This window comes from Dermacentor albipictus, chromosome 5, assembly GCF_038994185.2.
Source record: "Dermacentor albipictus isolate Rhodes 1998 colony chromosome 5, USDA_Dalb.pri_finalv2, whole genome shotgun sequence".
Taxonomy (NCBI): Eukaryota; Metazoa; Arthropoda; class Arachnida; order Ixodida; family Ixodidae; genus Dermacentor; species Dermacentor albipictus.
In genome coordinates, this window is record NC_091825.1 from 14,374,289 (window position 1) to 14,391,759 (window position 17,471).

Sequence of the window (17,471 nt, forward strand, 5' to 3'; positions counted from 1 at the left end):
TCTGCGTCATTGCACGCGCTAGGATTGTTGTATATTCCGGCAGTAATACAGGGAATAAACCTCCCCGATCACGTGACACACTAGGTATTCAGTGGCCTCTTAGGGACAGTTGGAAACCAACTTAGGGAACCAACATCCGGGAACGCAGGGTCACGTGGATGCTGCCTTCTATTGTTCACCGGCCTCAGCCGGCCTGCGGGGAAACGCATGTTGCGGGGAAACGCATGTCTTTTCATCATTCCCATGGTAGGACAACGACCGCAGCGCCAGAGTTCCCTCTAGTACTTTTTGTAGGAAACTCTATGGTTGATGATGATAATCACTAAGTTTTGTTTGCTGTCCACCTCCATGCTGTCCACCATGGTTTCGTTGCTCCGTCTGTGGTTCCGTTCCCCATCCATACCGTCCGTGCGAAACCGAGCCGTTATGGAGGCACGCGCCTAACGGTAAGCTGTGCCGAGATGATTTCCTATGTTTTGTAAGTTCGAGCTCCGTTATCTACGCGGCTCAGCATGCCGCCAAAGGCAGTTCGAGGATCAACATTGAGATAGAATACTGCTCAGCACAGGAGTCTCCCTTTTGTCTTGTTTATATCGTAAGACAAAGGTGTATCAGCTAGGGTTCCTTGCGATGTTGCAAGGCGCGCAAGATTCATATTTACATACGACATACCACGCAATGCCACAGTAACTGTAACTTTCCAAAAAAATATATATATATATATATATAAAGGTGAGTTTGAAGTTAGGTTTCGCAGGAATAGTAACGATGGAATTCTTTTCCTTTTTTTTCAATTTTTTGTCGCTGCGTCATGAGACACGTACGCGCGCGGACGTGCCGCACCGCTACTGAGGGTCTGATATATATATGTATGCGCGTCGACGGAATTACAAGCATTATACTGAAGTCGACAATTGCAGCTACTTATTCGTACTATACTTCCGTGTGCTAGATTTTGCTCGATATAGGAAAAACAAGTTGCATCGCTGGTACAATTATATATTTGCGTGCGCTAGTATGTGCATTATAAAGCAATTGAGGGTCGCGTGGAACACACCGTAATTATATTTGATGGCAAATAATATAATACTTAATTAAATGAGCAGAAGCGCCGACAGAAAACGGACGTTGGTATTATTATTCACGGCAGTATGCACAGTTTCTTTTAGTTAAGCTAGTGTGGCTTTTCTGCACGGCTTGTGAGCGCAGGGTGAAGCCTGATTTACAAAATTAAGCTATCTTTCTCTTTGTAAGTGTTTTGCTTGGGAACGAAGCGGCGTATCTGCTTCGAGTTCGCACCAAGACAAAGAAAGTCTTTGCCGCTCCTTGACTAGACAAAGAGAAGCACAGACGGCTATTGTGAGCTGACGAGAAAGCGTCGCTAAGGACGAAGCGCGGCAGGCAGCGCCGCTGTGTGACTCGGCCGTATATGCATATTCATGAGAGCTTTTGCCGAGCATAACAAAGCGGCGTGGCCACTGATCGAGTTAAACATATATTTATTTGTTTCAGACCGCGGTGCAGTGCACTTTAAAAAAATGTAATAAGCAGCATATGGCACAGCGATCCTGGTCTGTGGATATGCAGCAGATGTTGAAGGTGCATGTGTACTCGTTCACTTTTAACCCGCATTGGCGCGCAGGAGCGTTTGGCAGGCCGTTCGCGTACGCGGAAAACACGGGGAAACCGAACGCCCATGTGGGCCCGTCAATTTTGTAGCGCGTAGCTCGAGAACTGTTGTACTTAATTCGAATAAAACGAAAAGGGAGGCAAAAAAAAATAACGAAATTGCAGTATGGGGTGTGAAGCGCTGAGAGCTTCTTAACGGCCTTTTTTCCCAGCTATACAACAGAAGGGCCACGTGATCTCCGCGCAGCCAATCGGGGCTCAGCAAGTTGACGTTGCCGACTTCGTCTCTCCGCGCCGCCGAGGTTCAAATGCGAGTTAGCGGTCGGTTGTTCCTATCGTGGTCGTGCTTTTCTGTCCCTTTCTGGCTGCTCGACAGCGTCCGAATGGGAAGAAAATCTCGAGTAACGAACGCTCGATTTTTATCGACGCGTTGAAGCTCGACCGTACGCCGTGCAGTGCAGTCAGGTGAGACACTTTCGTTGGACATTCGGTGGAGCAGGTTGCTGCGTGAATCCGCAGGTGTCGGTTTGTTCTGATTTACGTTAAGCAAGCGGACTGTGCCTCTGTCGCTGCAGCAGGACTGACAGGCATTGGTCTAGAATGCATGTGTGCATGCACGAGCTTCAATTTCTTCTTATCCTGCAGTACAAATACATGCCACTGCACCTGCTGCGCGCAACAGAAGTAATTCACGTTTGCAATATCCGGGACTGAACTTTCCTCCAGCGTGGCTGATGGCCTGCTGCGTCATACGGTGCGATGTGCTTGCTATATGTCGCTGGTGCGCGGCAGACGAACCGTCGATCTGTTCGAATTCACTTCGATGTTCGGACAACGGCCCACAAGCTCCATGCTGTCGGGGAAGTCCGCATGTGCAGATATCGCAGCTCTGAAAAACGCTGTAATATGAAACGCGAATGGACGGCGATTGAAGACGTAAAAACGAAGTCGAGGTGCGGGGAATTAAATGGATTAAGATTAAGAAATTTCAATATGGGTTGATGAAGGTAACTGGAGAAGACCTGCATTATCGCGAAGAATGTTCGAACTGCATTTGAAAAGGGTTCTTCGGAACGTGCAACGGTTTAACAGTGCTAAAGGAAAAGGATTAGATTCACCCTTTGATTTCTAAGCCGATACCGTTAAGGGCCCCGTGTCGCAGAAAATCCGGCGTTGGCGGAGCTTTCCGTGAGCGAAAATTCCCCTATATATTTTGGTATATGTATATGCCATGCCTTGCTGTATGACATGCAGTGTATGCAGGTTATATTGCCACACCATTCTATCACTAAAGTTGCCCACACCTTGTCTTACGTTCTTCACAAAGTTATTCCTCAGTATTTTGAGAATGGCAGCGCACAAACAAATGTCATGAAGCAAAACACCGGCAGTGCATGTGTTTTATGTTAAATCTTCTCAGATTTAAATATTTAAATTGAGAAGCAATAACAGAAACCTGGAAACGATGTAATTTTTTTTTTGTGTGTGGCTGTGGCACAATCTCCAGGATCATCAGCCCACGCAAGAGGCCGCGTTTCCACCAGGAGGCTTGCCTTCGTGCATATTGTTTGCCGCCAGCGTTTCCTAGTAAACGTTATGGTTACATGAGCTGCAGTTGTGGGGAAGGGAGAGAGACAGTCAGGGATTTTTTAATCAATGCTATCGCTTTCCACTCTTAAAGGCAAAGCTTTAAGCTTCCTCCAAGTTCTAGTGATTAATTTCGCAGCTGTTAGTAATAACTGCATACTTTCAGCAACATTGGGAAATCACCGCAGGTAAATTTGTCAATTGAAAACCTGTACATCCATGTGGGTTTGCTTACAGGCATACCAGTCCATTTTTGTCACACAGACTCTGCAACATATAACTTTAAACTAATATATATCTCACCATTTAGGTTGACTTATAGTACACTTTATTTCAGCATAAGAGGCCACGGTACAGCAGCAAGGCTGGAGGCCTGTGCCAAAATGTGTAACATTTCACTCTGTAGCATTTAATTATTGCTGGTTTCTAGGCCTTTTGTCTGGCCACAGGCTAATTACATAGATAGCAATAAAAGTGCATGTCGCCGAAAATTTATTTCGTTTGGCATGGCCCAAATATATGGCATGGCTGAAGGAGTCTTTCACATTTCATGCAGAGGAGCTTGCGATCCCAGAGGCGGTATTTTGTAAGCGCCCACCTAGTGATTACAATGAAGGCGCCAAATAAAACAACGGGCGAAGGAAGGCTACACGGGGCAACCACGTAGGTGCACTAACAACTGAGTGTTTTATTTCTTGACAGGAATAAATAGCTGCTGCCAAGGATTAAAACAACAAGAAAAAATAGTGCCATCATCTGCATCGCACAACGAAAACACGATACAGAACAGCTTCTAAGTGCCACTCCCAAGATACGCCAGTTCCTTCGTCGATAGAGAAACTGAGGGTTTACTGATACAAGCATCACCACGCTTCTTGATCTCAAGTGCTTCCAATATCTTCCTTGTCAGTTGATCATCTGCTCTGTTCAAAACACAGGCTCCATTAAAATCTGGAATGCACTTGTGAGCCTTTCAATAAGTACTAATAAAGAGTTGGTTTTCCATCTTATGTCGATGCTCATACAATCTGTCATTCAGAAATCTGCCCATTTGGCCTACATATGATGAACCACGTGACAAGGGAACCAAATGACCTACTTTCTTTACGCATCTGACATGCTTCTGCCCATGTATTTATTACTTGTTTTTCGCACACCTGTTTATTTTCCCGATGTCCTGCGTTCACCCTGGCACACATCAAACACAGACGTGCTCAGTGGCCCACCTAGTGGACTGTCGGTTCGAGCCGCCACTGATTGGCTGGAGCTGAACCAGCTAGAAGGAAACCCCATTTCCTTCTTGTTGGTACCCCAGCCCAGCCATTCAGAATTTCAGCTAATGGATATGGATGGACATCTACTGGCCAACTCTTCAAAATGGTTGGCAACATTCCTCTGTTCACTTCAGCACTCATGTTTCAATATAAATGTTCTACATAAAGGGGCGTACTAATGGGCATTCAGTAATTGAAGATAAGTTGTGACAGGTTATGAAGCAGAAGCCACTTAGGTGTGGATGATACTGGTAGCTTGCAAGCATACTTGTACCATTCCACACATGTGAACATCTTGCAACAATTTGTTTATTTAGTGTACAGCAAGCCTAAGCACCAACTTGCCCAAGAAAATGTTTTTTTTTGGTTTATTTATTTGTTCGTTCATGCTTCGTTTCATCAATAATAGCACACTTGTCAGCCCACTGTACCAATCTGCAATAGTAAAAGTGATTTTCATTTGTTCTTGAGATACAGAACTTCATATTATAAACAGAAAAAAAAACACAGTGCCGATTATTGTGGTGCAGCCCAAAGGGTTGACGTTTCAACTTCTGCATAGAAGTCGAAACGTCCAGCGATGTTCAACATGCAAGGGATGTTGTTCATTTCATTTGCAGAATTTACTGTAGTGTGACACTCCAATATCTGCGTTGTCCTTGTGCACAAAGAATGTCCACCACAGCCACTAATAAGCAATTGCTGAAAGGACAAACCGCATTTAACAGATGGATATGAATAGCCACAGTTAATGTCTGGCTGTGTAGATATGCTGTCGTTGTAGTATGTGACCATGACCCAATGATCTTATGTAGAAATGAACCTGGCTGCATTCCCTCAGTTTATTTACACCTTTGAACAAACAGTGCCATTAGTAATGCTGTCAACAGAGTGGGTGGCCACTATAATAAATAAAAAACACAGTGCAGTGGCAGTGGAGTTTGTGACAACCATTGGTCTGCTTGCCTGTTTTACAGAGAAGTGGCGTGGGCCTGCTGCCAACAGGATGAACCCTGGCCAACAGGTGCCAAGCATCGAGCACTGTTATTGGCTTCATGGATGTGCTGGGGGCTTTGCTCACTCTCCTCCTGTCCAGCTCATGCACTGCTGTACCGCTGCCACTGAAGCCAACATTAGAAGCCCTCTCCACTGACCATCAGGGGTTGAGCTTGCCAGAAGCAGGACAACCAATCAACACCAGTGCGGATGGCAGCCTGTCAACATTCACTCCACCGGCACCGACAGAAACGACAAAGTTAGCTAATGATGCTTTCTTGCAGAGTTCTGTGGACATCACAACTGCCGAGCCCCACCACCACACTTCGATATTCCCTGTCCCCAGCATGTCTGTAAAGAACACTATGGGGGACACCGTTTTGTCAACTGCAAAGATGATAGGTAGTGAAGATGTTGTGAGTGCATCAAAAAACAAGGAATCCACGGTGGTGGAAACACTCTCCTATCTGCAAACTACTACACAAGCCTCTTTGGAATTGGATGTGCTTGATTATGAACTAAGCTCGCTCAAGAACAAGTCAGCGGATAGACAGGTGACCACATACTCTGGAAGCATGCTGTCGGCCTGGGTTGATGTGACAACTGCACTTCCTGATCCAACTGGGAAAAAGCTGCTGAAGCCAACCGGTGACCCTACACTGAGTAAGTCATCAGTTGTAAGTGTGTATAAAGCACCCACATCGCCGTATGTTGTTGGTGAAAAGGAGGCAACTACACCAATGTCATTTACAGTTCCTAAGGTTACCAGTCGTAACCAAGCTAATAACAAAGACCTGCATGTTTTAGTGGAAGGACCAACCACTGAAGAGCTTACAAGTCAAGTTCCACCAACTGCAAATCCTAATGTAACAACTCATGACTACTTTGGAGTACAAAGCCTGATGTGGCCTACTGCAGTGAATATTGCATTTGCTGTGAATTCTCATACACTAAACGTTACAACCACAGAGTCAATTCAAGCAACCACAGTGTTGTCCAGCACTCTCCCACCTCAGAACAATGAGGATTTCGTGCAAACTTCAGCACCTACAGCAATAAACATTAGTGTGGAGCATGAATCTGAAAGCAATGAAGACGTAGATGTTGAACGTCAGTTAGAGAGTCTTGTGTCGTCGCCAAGTCCAACAACAAGACCTTTCACTGCCCAAAGTCAGATCATCCAGCCTTCAACCACAGATTCTTCATTCTCATCAAGTGCTGACTTGGTTGAAGTTGCAACCAAGCAAAACAACACATTAAATGAGAGCTCTGTATACCATCTGGTGACCAGCACACCACAAACCAAGGAAGACGGAGGCAACATGCCACTAACAACATCGAGTGACCCAGTGAACTGCACATCAGTGTTTTGCACAGCTGAACAAATGCCACACTCACTAACGGACTCTCCTGATATAGGCACTATGGTTAAACACAGTGCTACATTTCAGGTGAATACAAGCCAAAATGCAGATGATGATGCATCTTTGAGCATTGTGCTACCTCTTGAGAATATAGAACCAAGTGCCACTGCTGTCACAGTGTCTGAACCTATCCTGGAATTGAGCACAGACTCCCTGGAACACACTGAAATTGACAACTCGTCAGTGGTGAGTTTTGCTCTGGAAACTGGTAATGTGACACTAGCCAAGACGACAAGCATGCCACCCATGTTGGTTGGCACATCAACAACGGTTAACTCGAGTGAAGTATCAATGAATCCACAGAATCAGTCAGATTCAACTAGCATGCTGACACAGTATGTCAAGATGTCCACAGAGGCTACTGACTATGGGCAGAAAGCATTCCAAACAATGCCGTCAGAAGACAGCATATCAACTGTTGCAGAGACTACAACATACAGTTTTTTTGATACTATGCTCACATCACCATCCTCTCATCATAGAGACACATTTCCTTTGGCAGGTGACCACGACACATCGACTCTAAATTATGACAGAGAAAGTGCCACGGAGCTGACACCATTGCAAGCCATGAAAAATGAAACAGTAATGGATAGACTACTTCCTGCTGCACCAAGTACTGCAGTAGACTCAGTATTAAGTACAACATTTTTGGGAGACAGTGTGGCTAACTCTGATGATTTTAAAATGCCAAATACAACTAGCATTGTTGAACATGATGAGATGCTGAGTTCAGTAGGCACAGGTGACCCTGCAGAAATACCAAGAATGATTTCAGGCACTACTGCTGCACAAGTAGAGGGGCAGCAAGTGTTGCCAGCACTAACACATGCTCCCGATGAAAGCCTGCCGACACAACTGTTTGTGAGTGAACCAACAGAACGTTTTACACTTTGGAAGGAAAGTTATACTGCTAGTGAGAAGCTTCAAACAACTCAAGCTTTAAGTGCTGTCACACAAAGCAGTGTGTCGTCTGATTTCTCATACGCTTCAAGAGATGAACTCACTAGTGTTGTTTTGGAAGTAACAACTACGCTATCCACAAACCAAGGCAGTTCAGAGAAGAGCGAGCCAGTTTCACCACATACTCCAGCTCGTACAAGCGACATCACTCCGGTAGAAAAGGTGACGTCACCACACGTGGAGCAGAGTACCTCAGAGAAGAGCATTGTTTCCGTAACTGTGCCTTCTGAAGAGAGAACGGTGATGCCAAGGCATGGAACCTCGGAAGGCAGCACTTTGGCTGTGCTTTCCACTCAAGCGCCTGCCATATCAAGTTCAGAACAGACAGTGAAAGGCACACTGCCAACCTGTGTGCCCTTGGAGCCGCCGCGGAGTCCAACGCACGAGTTCCGGCTGGTGTTCAACACTTTGGCTGAGTTCTCCTGGGAGCAGGTGGAGGCCCTCGAGAGACGTATCCAGTACTTTTCCAACGACAGCGCTTGCCCCCGCCGCTTTGCACGCACTGCGTTTGCCCTTGGGCCCCCGCACGTGCTCAGCTGGACTGACCCATCGGCCAACGCAAGCTGGTGCGATCGCGCTGCCGTAGACTTCCTGCTACATGCCATGCGTGCCAACACTGGCCACCCTACGCCCGAAGTGACAAGGGCTTTCTACCCAGAGTTTAAGGTTGTCGCTGTTGAGCTTCGTTACCGTGGTGCGTGTGCAGACCGCCGGGGCACTGCACCATTTCCAATCGCGGCTACAGCCATTGGCATTGCCCTCGCTGCATCACTTGTGGCTGGCTTGGTCCTCTGGCGGGCACTGCGACTCGCACCCCCGCGGTCACGCAAGCTCACTGTCACTGGCAGGTCCTCCACAGCCCAACAGCAGCCACCTCGTGACTCGTTTGATCTGAAGCAGCGTCGGCCCGCACTCCTTCCGGGAGAGAACAAGGCACTGGCCGGCGGCACCAATGGCACCCCAAGCAAGAGTCCGCACACTAAGCCTAACCCCCCGTTTGTGGTCGACACGGATTTCTGTTACATCAATCCCAACTTCCTGGAGGTTGTGAAGCCCTCGCCGCCACCACCGCCGCCCTACCGGAGGTCGCTTGAGAGGCGGGTGCGCAGTCTTGAGGCCGTGCCCCCTGCTCCACCCCCAAGGCCACTGCACGGTCCCCGCTCGACTCTTGGGAACCGCAGTAAGAGCCAACCGCCGGCGGAGCAGGACGAAGGAAACTGCACGTCGTCCAGTTCTGGGGTCGAGTCGGACGCACAACCGTCTGGGGAGGCCAAGTCCAATGAGAGCAGCTGAAGGCAGTAGGGCCTTAAATGATGGCACAACAACATTTCAGGCAAATTCCACAGGCTGTATTTCATGTGAATCATTTGATTTTTCTCTCTTTGCCCTTCCTCATTGGCTCGAACGCCACTGGCCCCAGCTTTCTCTTTGCACTACCATTTAGAATGATTGTATTGCTGTTGAGTTTGACGTACCACTTTGTGATTTTTCTTGGTGGATACAAAATGAGTTGGCAAGAAATTGTCCAATACCAATAGTGCATTCAGCCTATGCAAGTTTTACCTATATGCTGTTTCAAACTGGCATTTACTATCAAGTCAGACATGGTGCACATTGATACACAATAGCCTTGGCCAACACAGGACATGAGCACTTGGTGAGAGAGGCCTCAATGCTTTGGCCATATTCTCAGGAGCCTTATCTCCAGCACACATTTACCGGATTACCCAGTGTAAAGGCCAGATCACTCAAATGAGACACTATGCTGGCTTTTATGTCATGCAAAAGCGAAAGTGTCAATCAAGAGCTTCAGCTGCCCCTCAGTACTGGTGTCACATGGTCAATTTCCATCGCAATCATGCCTTATCTGGATTGAGTGCTGCTACACGGTCACCTTTGATCCCGATCTTGCTTGATCCAAATACAGGTTATTGCGATTCATGCACCATGAATGAGCTTTAATTGTGATCGTAGGCTGACATCCGTGCCGTCTAGCTCAGCATGCAAGAAAACGCTAACATTAAAAAGCAAGAACAGAGTAATAAAAATGCCTAAAAAGGATTTTTATAAGCAATAGTGTATATTTTTTTGAAAGATATAAATTTTTATTATACATATCTTACAGTGCTTTGAACCCACTAACGACACCATGTGGGCTTAAGCTCACCCAAACTTGATCCAGATCATTGGACCACGTTGCAGCAATAATTTTTGATTGCAGTTAAGACATTCAATCTCCATCAGGCCTAGTTGCGATCAAAAATTACCTATGACGCCGGTATAAACTTTGTTCTTTCATTGGTCCATTCCCAGCCCTGACAAGCCTTTTTCCATCAGTTTCCTCATGTCAATGCAAACACCTTAGAAAATATTAAAATAACAATGTAAGCAACAAGAAAGGAGGACACAAAAAACTAACATTAACAGCTACATTCAATGACTGAAGTCATTGGAAGCAGCATAAGACTATGCATAATAATATAAGACCAAATGCAGGAGATTTGTGACAAGAGATTGTCTGTCTTAGTGATCCAGGTGTGACACTACTGTGTGACAGGCATTTCCCACCCTCAGAAATTCCAATAAGTCTGTATGTTGGCTCATCATTAGGCGTGCTTTGGAACTGCACTGACCTCATGATTTCATAGGTGCACTGGTGCTAAAAACCAGAGCATACAACGAAGTCTCGTCAAGTGTTGCACATCGAGCTGCAACATCTTGGTTTCACGTGCAGAATCTCTAAAACTGCATGATCGTCAAACATAATTGCTGGCAAACTTACTTTATACTGTACACTTGAAACCCTTATGTACTGACCCTTACATTTTAAAACTGAGTTTGTGACTAAAAGAGGAAAAGAGCTGCGAATTCGGACAGGATGTGAGTCGCAGTTCTTTTTCTCTTTTAAACATGTCGAACTGACTGGCCCAAAGTTCCCCCTCTTGAACCTGAGTTGATGACACTTGTTTCAGCATACCAGTCTTTTTTTTTTAAATTGAAAATGTGGAACTCTGGTCATGTCTGTAGCTTGGTCGGTCAACCATGAGATGTCTTGAAATACAAATGGGCAGCTCTTTTGGTGATGGTATGCTATAGCAGGCTTTCCGTTTTGTATCCACAAAGCATGTCAGTCATTTTGCTGTGAAATCGGAGAGACATGTATTAGCTCGCCTGTGATGCCACTGCCTTCACTGCGCAGGCGGCATGGGAATACTGTGCTTAGCTGATGTCAAGTGGAAGAGCTCGTGAAAGTAGACAAAAATACGTCCATAGCCAATGTGTAATCTGCTTCACACTTTATGTTGAAGACTTTCTTCAACAAAGTGAGCTTATCTGGAGAGGAAGGAAAACATCACTTCATATTCATATGCAAGCTGATGCCATCCTATTCAGTGTCTTTATTAATGTTGCTGCAGCAGGTACCCCAGAGAGTACTTGTTTCTGTAGTGACAGAACTCTGGCAATGACATGTTAGATAGGGGCAGGGGGGATGAGCCTCCCCCCCTCGGAAATCTCGGGTGGGGGCTAATTTATCTCTATTACTGCAATAAGCTTAATTAGCCTGCATTTTTCTCCCGCTTTGATACATGTGCCACTCCACATTGAAGCATAGAACTTTCACTGCCATTGGAACCCTGCATTTATGAAACTTGAGATGTGACACCGAGCAGGGCGACCACTGCTAAAAAAATAGATGTGTGCATAAGAGACTTCTTTAAGAACTTCAAGTGGGCACTTGTTCTAGTACATTGTATTGAATGTTGCGTAAATAAGAGTGCCAGGCATTAGATATGTGTTCTTTGCTGCACATTGTTCTGCTTAAAGCACCGTCATGCCTGACACAGGACGGGGACGAGCGGCTGCCCTCTCTTGTGTCTGTTGTGTGAACGCTGCGGCTGTGCACCAGGTGTCAACCAACTAGCCCGAGAACGGGTTCTGCTAAAACATTGTTCTTCTTGGCACAATGCAAGCAATGTGAAGCAGAGAGAGACAAGTGTCACTGTCTTATTCATAGCGCAACACCCGATTTGTACAAATTGCCTGCCTATTTCACCCATGACAAACCTAAATGCACTTTGCACATGACAATGACAGGCAAAATTTGTAATTTTGCTGCAGTGACCATTCTATCATTCAAATGCCATCTGCCATTGTTAAGGCAAAATACAATGTGGCATTTTGCTGTTACAGTGAGAGATGGCACTATTGTTCCACTGCAGTGAAGTTTCCCTTCTGTTTTGTTTGCCGTGTAGAACACATACTTCTAATTTATTGTTGACGAGACAGCCAGTTAATTCACCCAAACATAATATTAATTTAATTGACAGAAAAGCTGCAAAATGCCTCCTCTAAGTGTAATTTGGCTGCAATTTACCCAGAATAGCTATGTGTACCTGTTGTTATTTGTGCAACTTTCTGCACTTACTGCTGCTTCTGGTATAGAGCCAAGTTCTTAAACACATTATATGTGACGTATGAACTGTGTGACATCATCTTCAAGTTAGTTCTACATGCGTATTTTTAGCAGCGTGCAGGTAGAGACAGCCAGTTTTGCAGCAAGTTTTGTCACGAATGACAGCAGTAGTGTGCGCACAACCTTTGTTGACACGGAACATTTCTGGTTATCTGTAAAGTTTGCACATGAAAAATGTCATTGTATCATCGCATTTATTTTTACTGTTACAGACTCTACAATTAAGTCTGCCCAATGAATTTTAAGAGCTGTGCAAGATATTCACTTTCGTGGCATTCAGCTCGCTCAAGAAGCAGTGTGTAAAATCGTCTCGACGTGTGTTAGTCCTGCACAATCATGGCCACTGCTAAGCAGCACAAACATGCTCAACTGTAAAACCAATTGCACCAACTTGCCCCAGAAGAAGTTTTGTTATTATAATGCTCAATTGTGATGTGGCAGTAATGGTTGAAGCTGCTAGATGATCTGACTTGTCTAATGCACTTTTCATTTGGAACCACTTGTCTCTGGCAGCATGCATTGTGCTATGTGCACATTCTGCCAGCAGGAAGATGCCTCTTTGAGACTGCCATCCTAAGTGAATACCATCAGCACAGTTGTGCCAACCTTTATGTCACAATTGTACATAGCAAGTCATAATGATGACATACTAGGCCAGTGCCTGCAGTGCCAGCCAGTATAATAAAAGGAAAGGCACTGCTACTACACATGCATTGAATAACAAGCACTTGTATACACATTCGTGTGATTGACGAGTTGTCCTCTGGCATTAGATGCCAGCTGCATAAGGTTGCTCACTGGCATATTCTCCTTTCAACGTGCAACCACCTAGGTGCAAGTACGAAGGTGCCATCAACGCTGTCATTTCACTGGTATCGCTGGCCAGCACGTAGGCACTGCTCTATATAGACACTGTACCAATGACTATGCATTCCAGAGTTACTTTATTTCTCGTGACTAGTCTCTGTGCTCATTGTTAGCAAAAAAAGAAACATTATTTATTGAAATGTCTCAGAAAACATTAGTGTGTGCATGTGTGAAGTTGTTTGTGGCTTGAATGTAATTGATTAATGACTGCGTATTGAGGGCATTGCTTCAGTAAATGCCATGATTCTTATGTGTTTTATAATGTATGTAGTAGTGCTAATAGCCTCTTCACTTGTTTTCATGCCTTTAAATTAAGTGACGGGAATAAATGCACAATGCTAAAGGGCAACTCCAGAGTCTGCAGTTTCACAGAAAGATTTATCGCATGCTTTGTCCTTAACAGCAGTGTGCCATCTTTTTGTTTTGTTTGCAATAAATTTTAAAGAGGTGCCACCTACTGTATTCTGTGTGTTTATTTCTCCTCACCCTCCAGTGGTTCTTAGAAGCCTCTTTTAAACATATGCAAAAATAGACTAGCCATAAATGTTGCACCAGCTATGTCCAGTATGCTACTTTAAAAGAAATATGCAAGCTACAATGAGGGGGGGGGGATGCAGTGAAGCCTCAAGGTGTTTGGAGAAACCCTGGAGTTGCCCTTTTATGTCAAAACACTGCAGAAAACATGACAAAATAGAAGCCTAGCTTTAGGAACAGGGAGTATGAAATCCAGGCCTGCTATCATTACAGAGCCATAATGATGTTAACCACATCAAAAATGAAAGAATCCATCATTAGTATTGCACTAGCTTGATGCCATACAAAGCAAGCTCAGCCAAGGATTTGAAGGCCTGTAATCAGTGCCTCCACTTTGCTACCAACGGCAATCAAATTGAGTGAAGCATTAGCCTTGCCACCACTACACCATTTTACACGGGATGTGTGGAGAAGCATTCTTGCTGTGCAATCTCTTACTCTGTGTCACTGTAATTTGGCAAATTGTGAAGGCTATGGGACCTCCAAGCTGAAGAGGGCCATCGGCTTCTTAACATAGTTTGTGTGTTACTTTTTTAATGCAAGTCTCTGTGCAAAACAATTTCAGTCATTCTCATTACTCATCAACAGGTGTTTGCTTGAAATATAAACACACTTGAAACATTTCTTTCCCTTTTTCTGATGCCTTCATGTAGTACCACCTGACTTTCGAATTTGGAAACAAGAAAGTTGGGCTGTAGGGCTCCAGGATCAGGCAGCGCATGCTCTTGTACATCGCCTGAGCTATGGTGGGCTGAGCCATGGTGGGCTGACGGACAAGGGGGCAGGGGTGGCCAAATATGCAGACACACGCGGTGCATACGTTGTTTGGACACGTGTATTGAATGTCCGCGCTATGTCTCCATGTTTCTGTATGTCTACACTATGGCTCCCACTTTGGCCGGCCGTGGTGGCAAGCACAGGGATCCAGTGGGAAAAGTCGTGTGTCATTCTAACACGATACTATTGGCCCACATCAAGGCCACAGCCTTCCCCGTTCTCCAAGCTAAGGTGGAAGAGAGTATAGGATTAGCCTTTCACCTTGACAGCATGGCGGCCATGTGTGGCAAGTTAAATCTCCACTGTTACGGTCCCAAATGCAGCACAAGGGACGACTGGCAACAACGAAAATATTTCTGCATGTATCTTTCGACCATGCTCCTTGCTAGCCTCCCTTCCATGGCCTTAAAACACTGATGTTAGCATAACTGCATGTCTGGGACAACTAAAGCATGAATTATTGTTACAAAATATTGTGTTCTTGTACCGCCAGAACAGAAGCCAACACGACATAAAAACCACTAAAAGAACTGCCGCCTGGAAGAGAAATAAGTTTACAGCCAGGCAGCGCAATAAAACAGTACATTTAGTGAAAGGGCTTCTAAATTGGCAACACTGCACTGCAGCAGAGTGGGAACTCCACAAGACGTGTACCAGTCGGAGGGTTACTCGCCATGTTCAAGGGTTTTGTTTACACACCCTCACCTTGGTTAGGCTGGCTCTTTGCGTACTCTTGGTGCTCACCTGGTTGACCACTGTGTTAGAGGGACACTATAAAACGAAAAACTATTCGAACTGTGTTAGTAAATCACCCTTCTGCTATGCAAAAAAGGCCGCTGCGAGAAGATACTTGGTACCAAGGCAGAACAAGATGGTTGACGAAGCCACCTTGATGTTCACGCACATCGTGGATTTTGAAGCAGTGTGCTTGGGCCTAGTTAAGTGTAGTAAAAGTGCATTGCATCTAAGAGAGCCAAAGACAGAACTGGGGAAGTTTCATCATCTTTCACTGAACCACAATGAGCAACATTCAAAAAGGTACCTTGCAATCCATGACATCACACTGATGTGCCAGCCCTGGGGTTTCGGTGTGAAAATTGAAAAATGCAACTTTGAGCTTCATTTTCTCTTCTAATAACAAACCCTTTACCTTAAAGAGAAATAGAGTCCTTCAAGCATACTTCATCACTCCAAGCTTAGTGTTTCTCTTTTAGTATCCCTTCCATTTTGAGGTACTTGAATGCAAAAAAAAAGATCAAAGTTATGCATACTAGGATTTGCGAGTAGATGCTTTGCTTTTGTGGCTTCAATAGCATCACTCTGAGCTAGAACAGAATCTGGGCTGCTGGGGTTTGAACTTTGAAGGTATAATTTGAGGAAAAAGATGTTAACTGGAATTGCACATTGTTGCCCTTGTTTGTTCACAACACAGAAGGTGTCCCTGCATTTGAACTTTAAGCTGCTAGCTTTTCTTTCAACAGTCAGGTTCCACTTTAAGAAACACTTTTGACAGCATCCACACAGCCCTTAATATGCAAATGAAGTGAAATTGCAGTTGTCACAAAGATAATTTCATTTGCCCATTTCATTCTCTTCTTTTTTTTTCTTCTGGAGAGACATGTCTGACACGATAACTAGCTTTCCACCAAATGTGGAGAAGCACAGTTTGCAAGTTTCACAGTAGACGTTTCACTGTTGAAACCTCGAGGGTTGTCGGGCCAGACACGCCCATTAGACTCTCTCGGAGTTTCACAAATTGGCCAAACAAGTGACCAGCCTGAAATGTGTTTGACAAACTGGTAACCGCCACAGTACAGTGGTCGCCGCACGTGATCAAATTGCAGTTGGTGCTGCTGCAGCCGGGACTTGCAAGTGGGCAACTTCTTTCCACAAACATTGGCGCACTTGCCGTGCGACATAGGGTCACACAGTGACATATATTCAACACAAATCTTTGGGTTAACTGGTTTATTTTGATGCTTATCTGGATGACGATATCGTTGACGCTTACAGGCATTAGTTTTCAACTTTTATTTCCAGACCAGTTTACAATTACACATGCATGCATTTTTGGTGCTCTGTAGTTGACACAAGAAAAAAAAAGTGACAACTAAAAGACTTCCACAGAGGATGGAGAATGCAGGGAGAAATATTAATGTGCAGTAGCATTATTAAGCTTTAGCCAGAAGATGAGAGGGCCTTTCCTGAGCATCACTTATGGCTCTGTCAGGCCTGTTGGTTTGTTGGCAGGGGTTTGCTAATAGTAGGTCATGTTGCATAAAAGACAAGTAAGGAGATGGATCAAGTGGTACAACATTTACTGATGCACACTTAAATCAGGGTGTCTACCAAGTTGACATTTCCAAATTCCCTGAGTTTTCCAGGTTTTCCCTGAGTGCCATTGCAAGTTTCCCTGAGTGATGCAGAACTATGTTTTATGTCAAGACGGGCTTAAAACATGTCGCCTGATGCTGTCACTCCCTAGTAGGCACATGAAAAAAATGAAAAAAGCGACTTAATCCAATTTGAATACTAACGAGTAGTGTTTATGTTATTCAAGAAGAGAATATAAGGCAGTGGTTAGTAAAATGCACAGCAAATAAAGTGTCTTTGAAAAACATTGCAATGGAGTCGGACATTCTCAAATACGAATAAAATAAAGATGCATATAGAAGCAAATATTTTCGAATATGAGCTATTTCTATCAACTGTCGCAAGCTCAGTGGTATGAGGCCCGAACTTTGTCACAATTGAGATTCTCTCTCAACAGCTCGTAAGTCAACCTCAACTGTTCTGACATACTCTCAGCCCGCGCACGACGCCCGAGTGTTGTGTTTCACTGCTTTAAAGAGTTTATTTTGGTTTGGATGAGGGACACCTGCATCTCGGCATCAGCCAAAACTTTATTTTTTGAGCTCAAGCTCCTTCAAAACGGCGGCAGCAAGC

At 44.9% G+C, this 17,471-nt stretch overlaps 1 protein-coding gene across 2 annotated transcripts; it reads left to right on the forward strand.

Moving 5' to 3' along the window:
• Positions 1 to 259: 259 nt before the first annotated feature.
• Positions 260 to 13,667, forward strand: LOC135906581 (uncharacterized). Of its 2 annotated transcripts, none has more exons than XM_065438039.2 (2): positions 260 to 446; positions 5,468 to 13,667. In XM_065438039.2, the coding sequence occupies exon 2, from the start codon at positions 5,546 to 5,548 to the stop codon at positions 9,164 to 9,166; it is 3,621 nt and encodes a 1,206-aa protein (XP_065294111.1). In that variant the 5' UTR covers positions 260 to 446; positions 5,468 to 5,545; the 3' UTR covers positions 9,167 to 13,667. The 2 variants fall into 2 exon arrangements, with proteins under 2 accessions (XP_065294111.1, XP_065294109.1); XM_065438037.2 differs by lacking the exon at positions 260 to 446 and adding an exon at positions 1,908 to 2,094.
• The last annotated feature ends 3,804 nt before the right edge of the window (positions 13,668 to 17,471 follow it).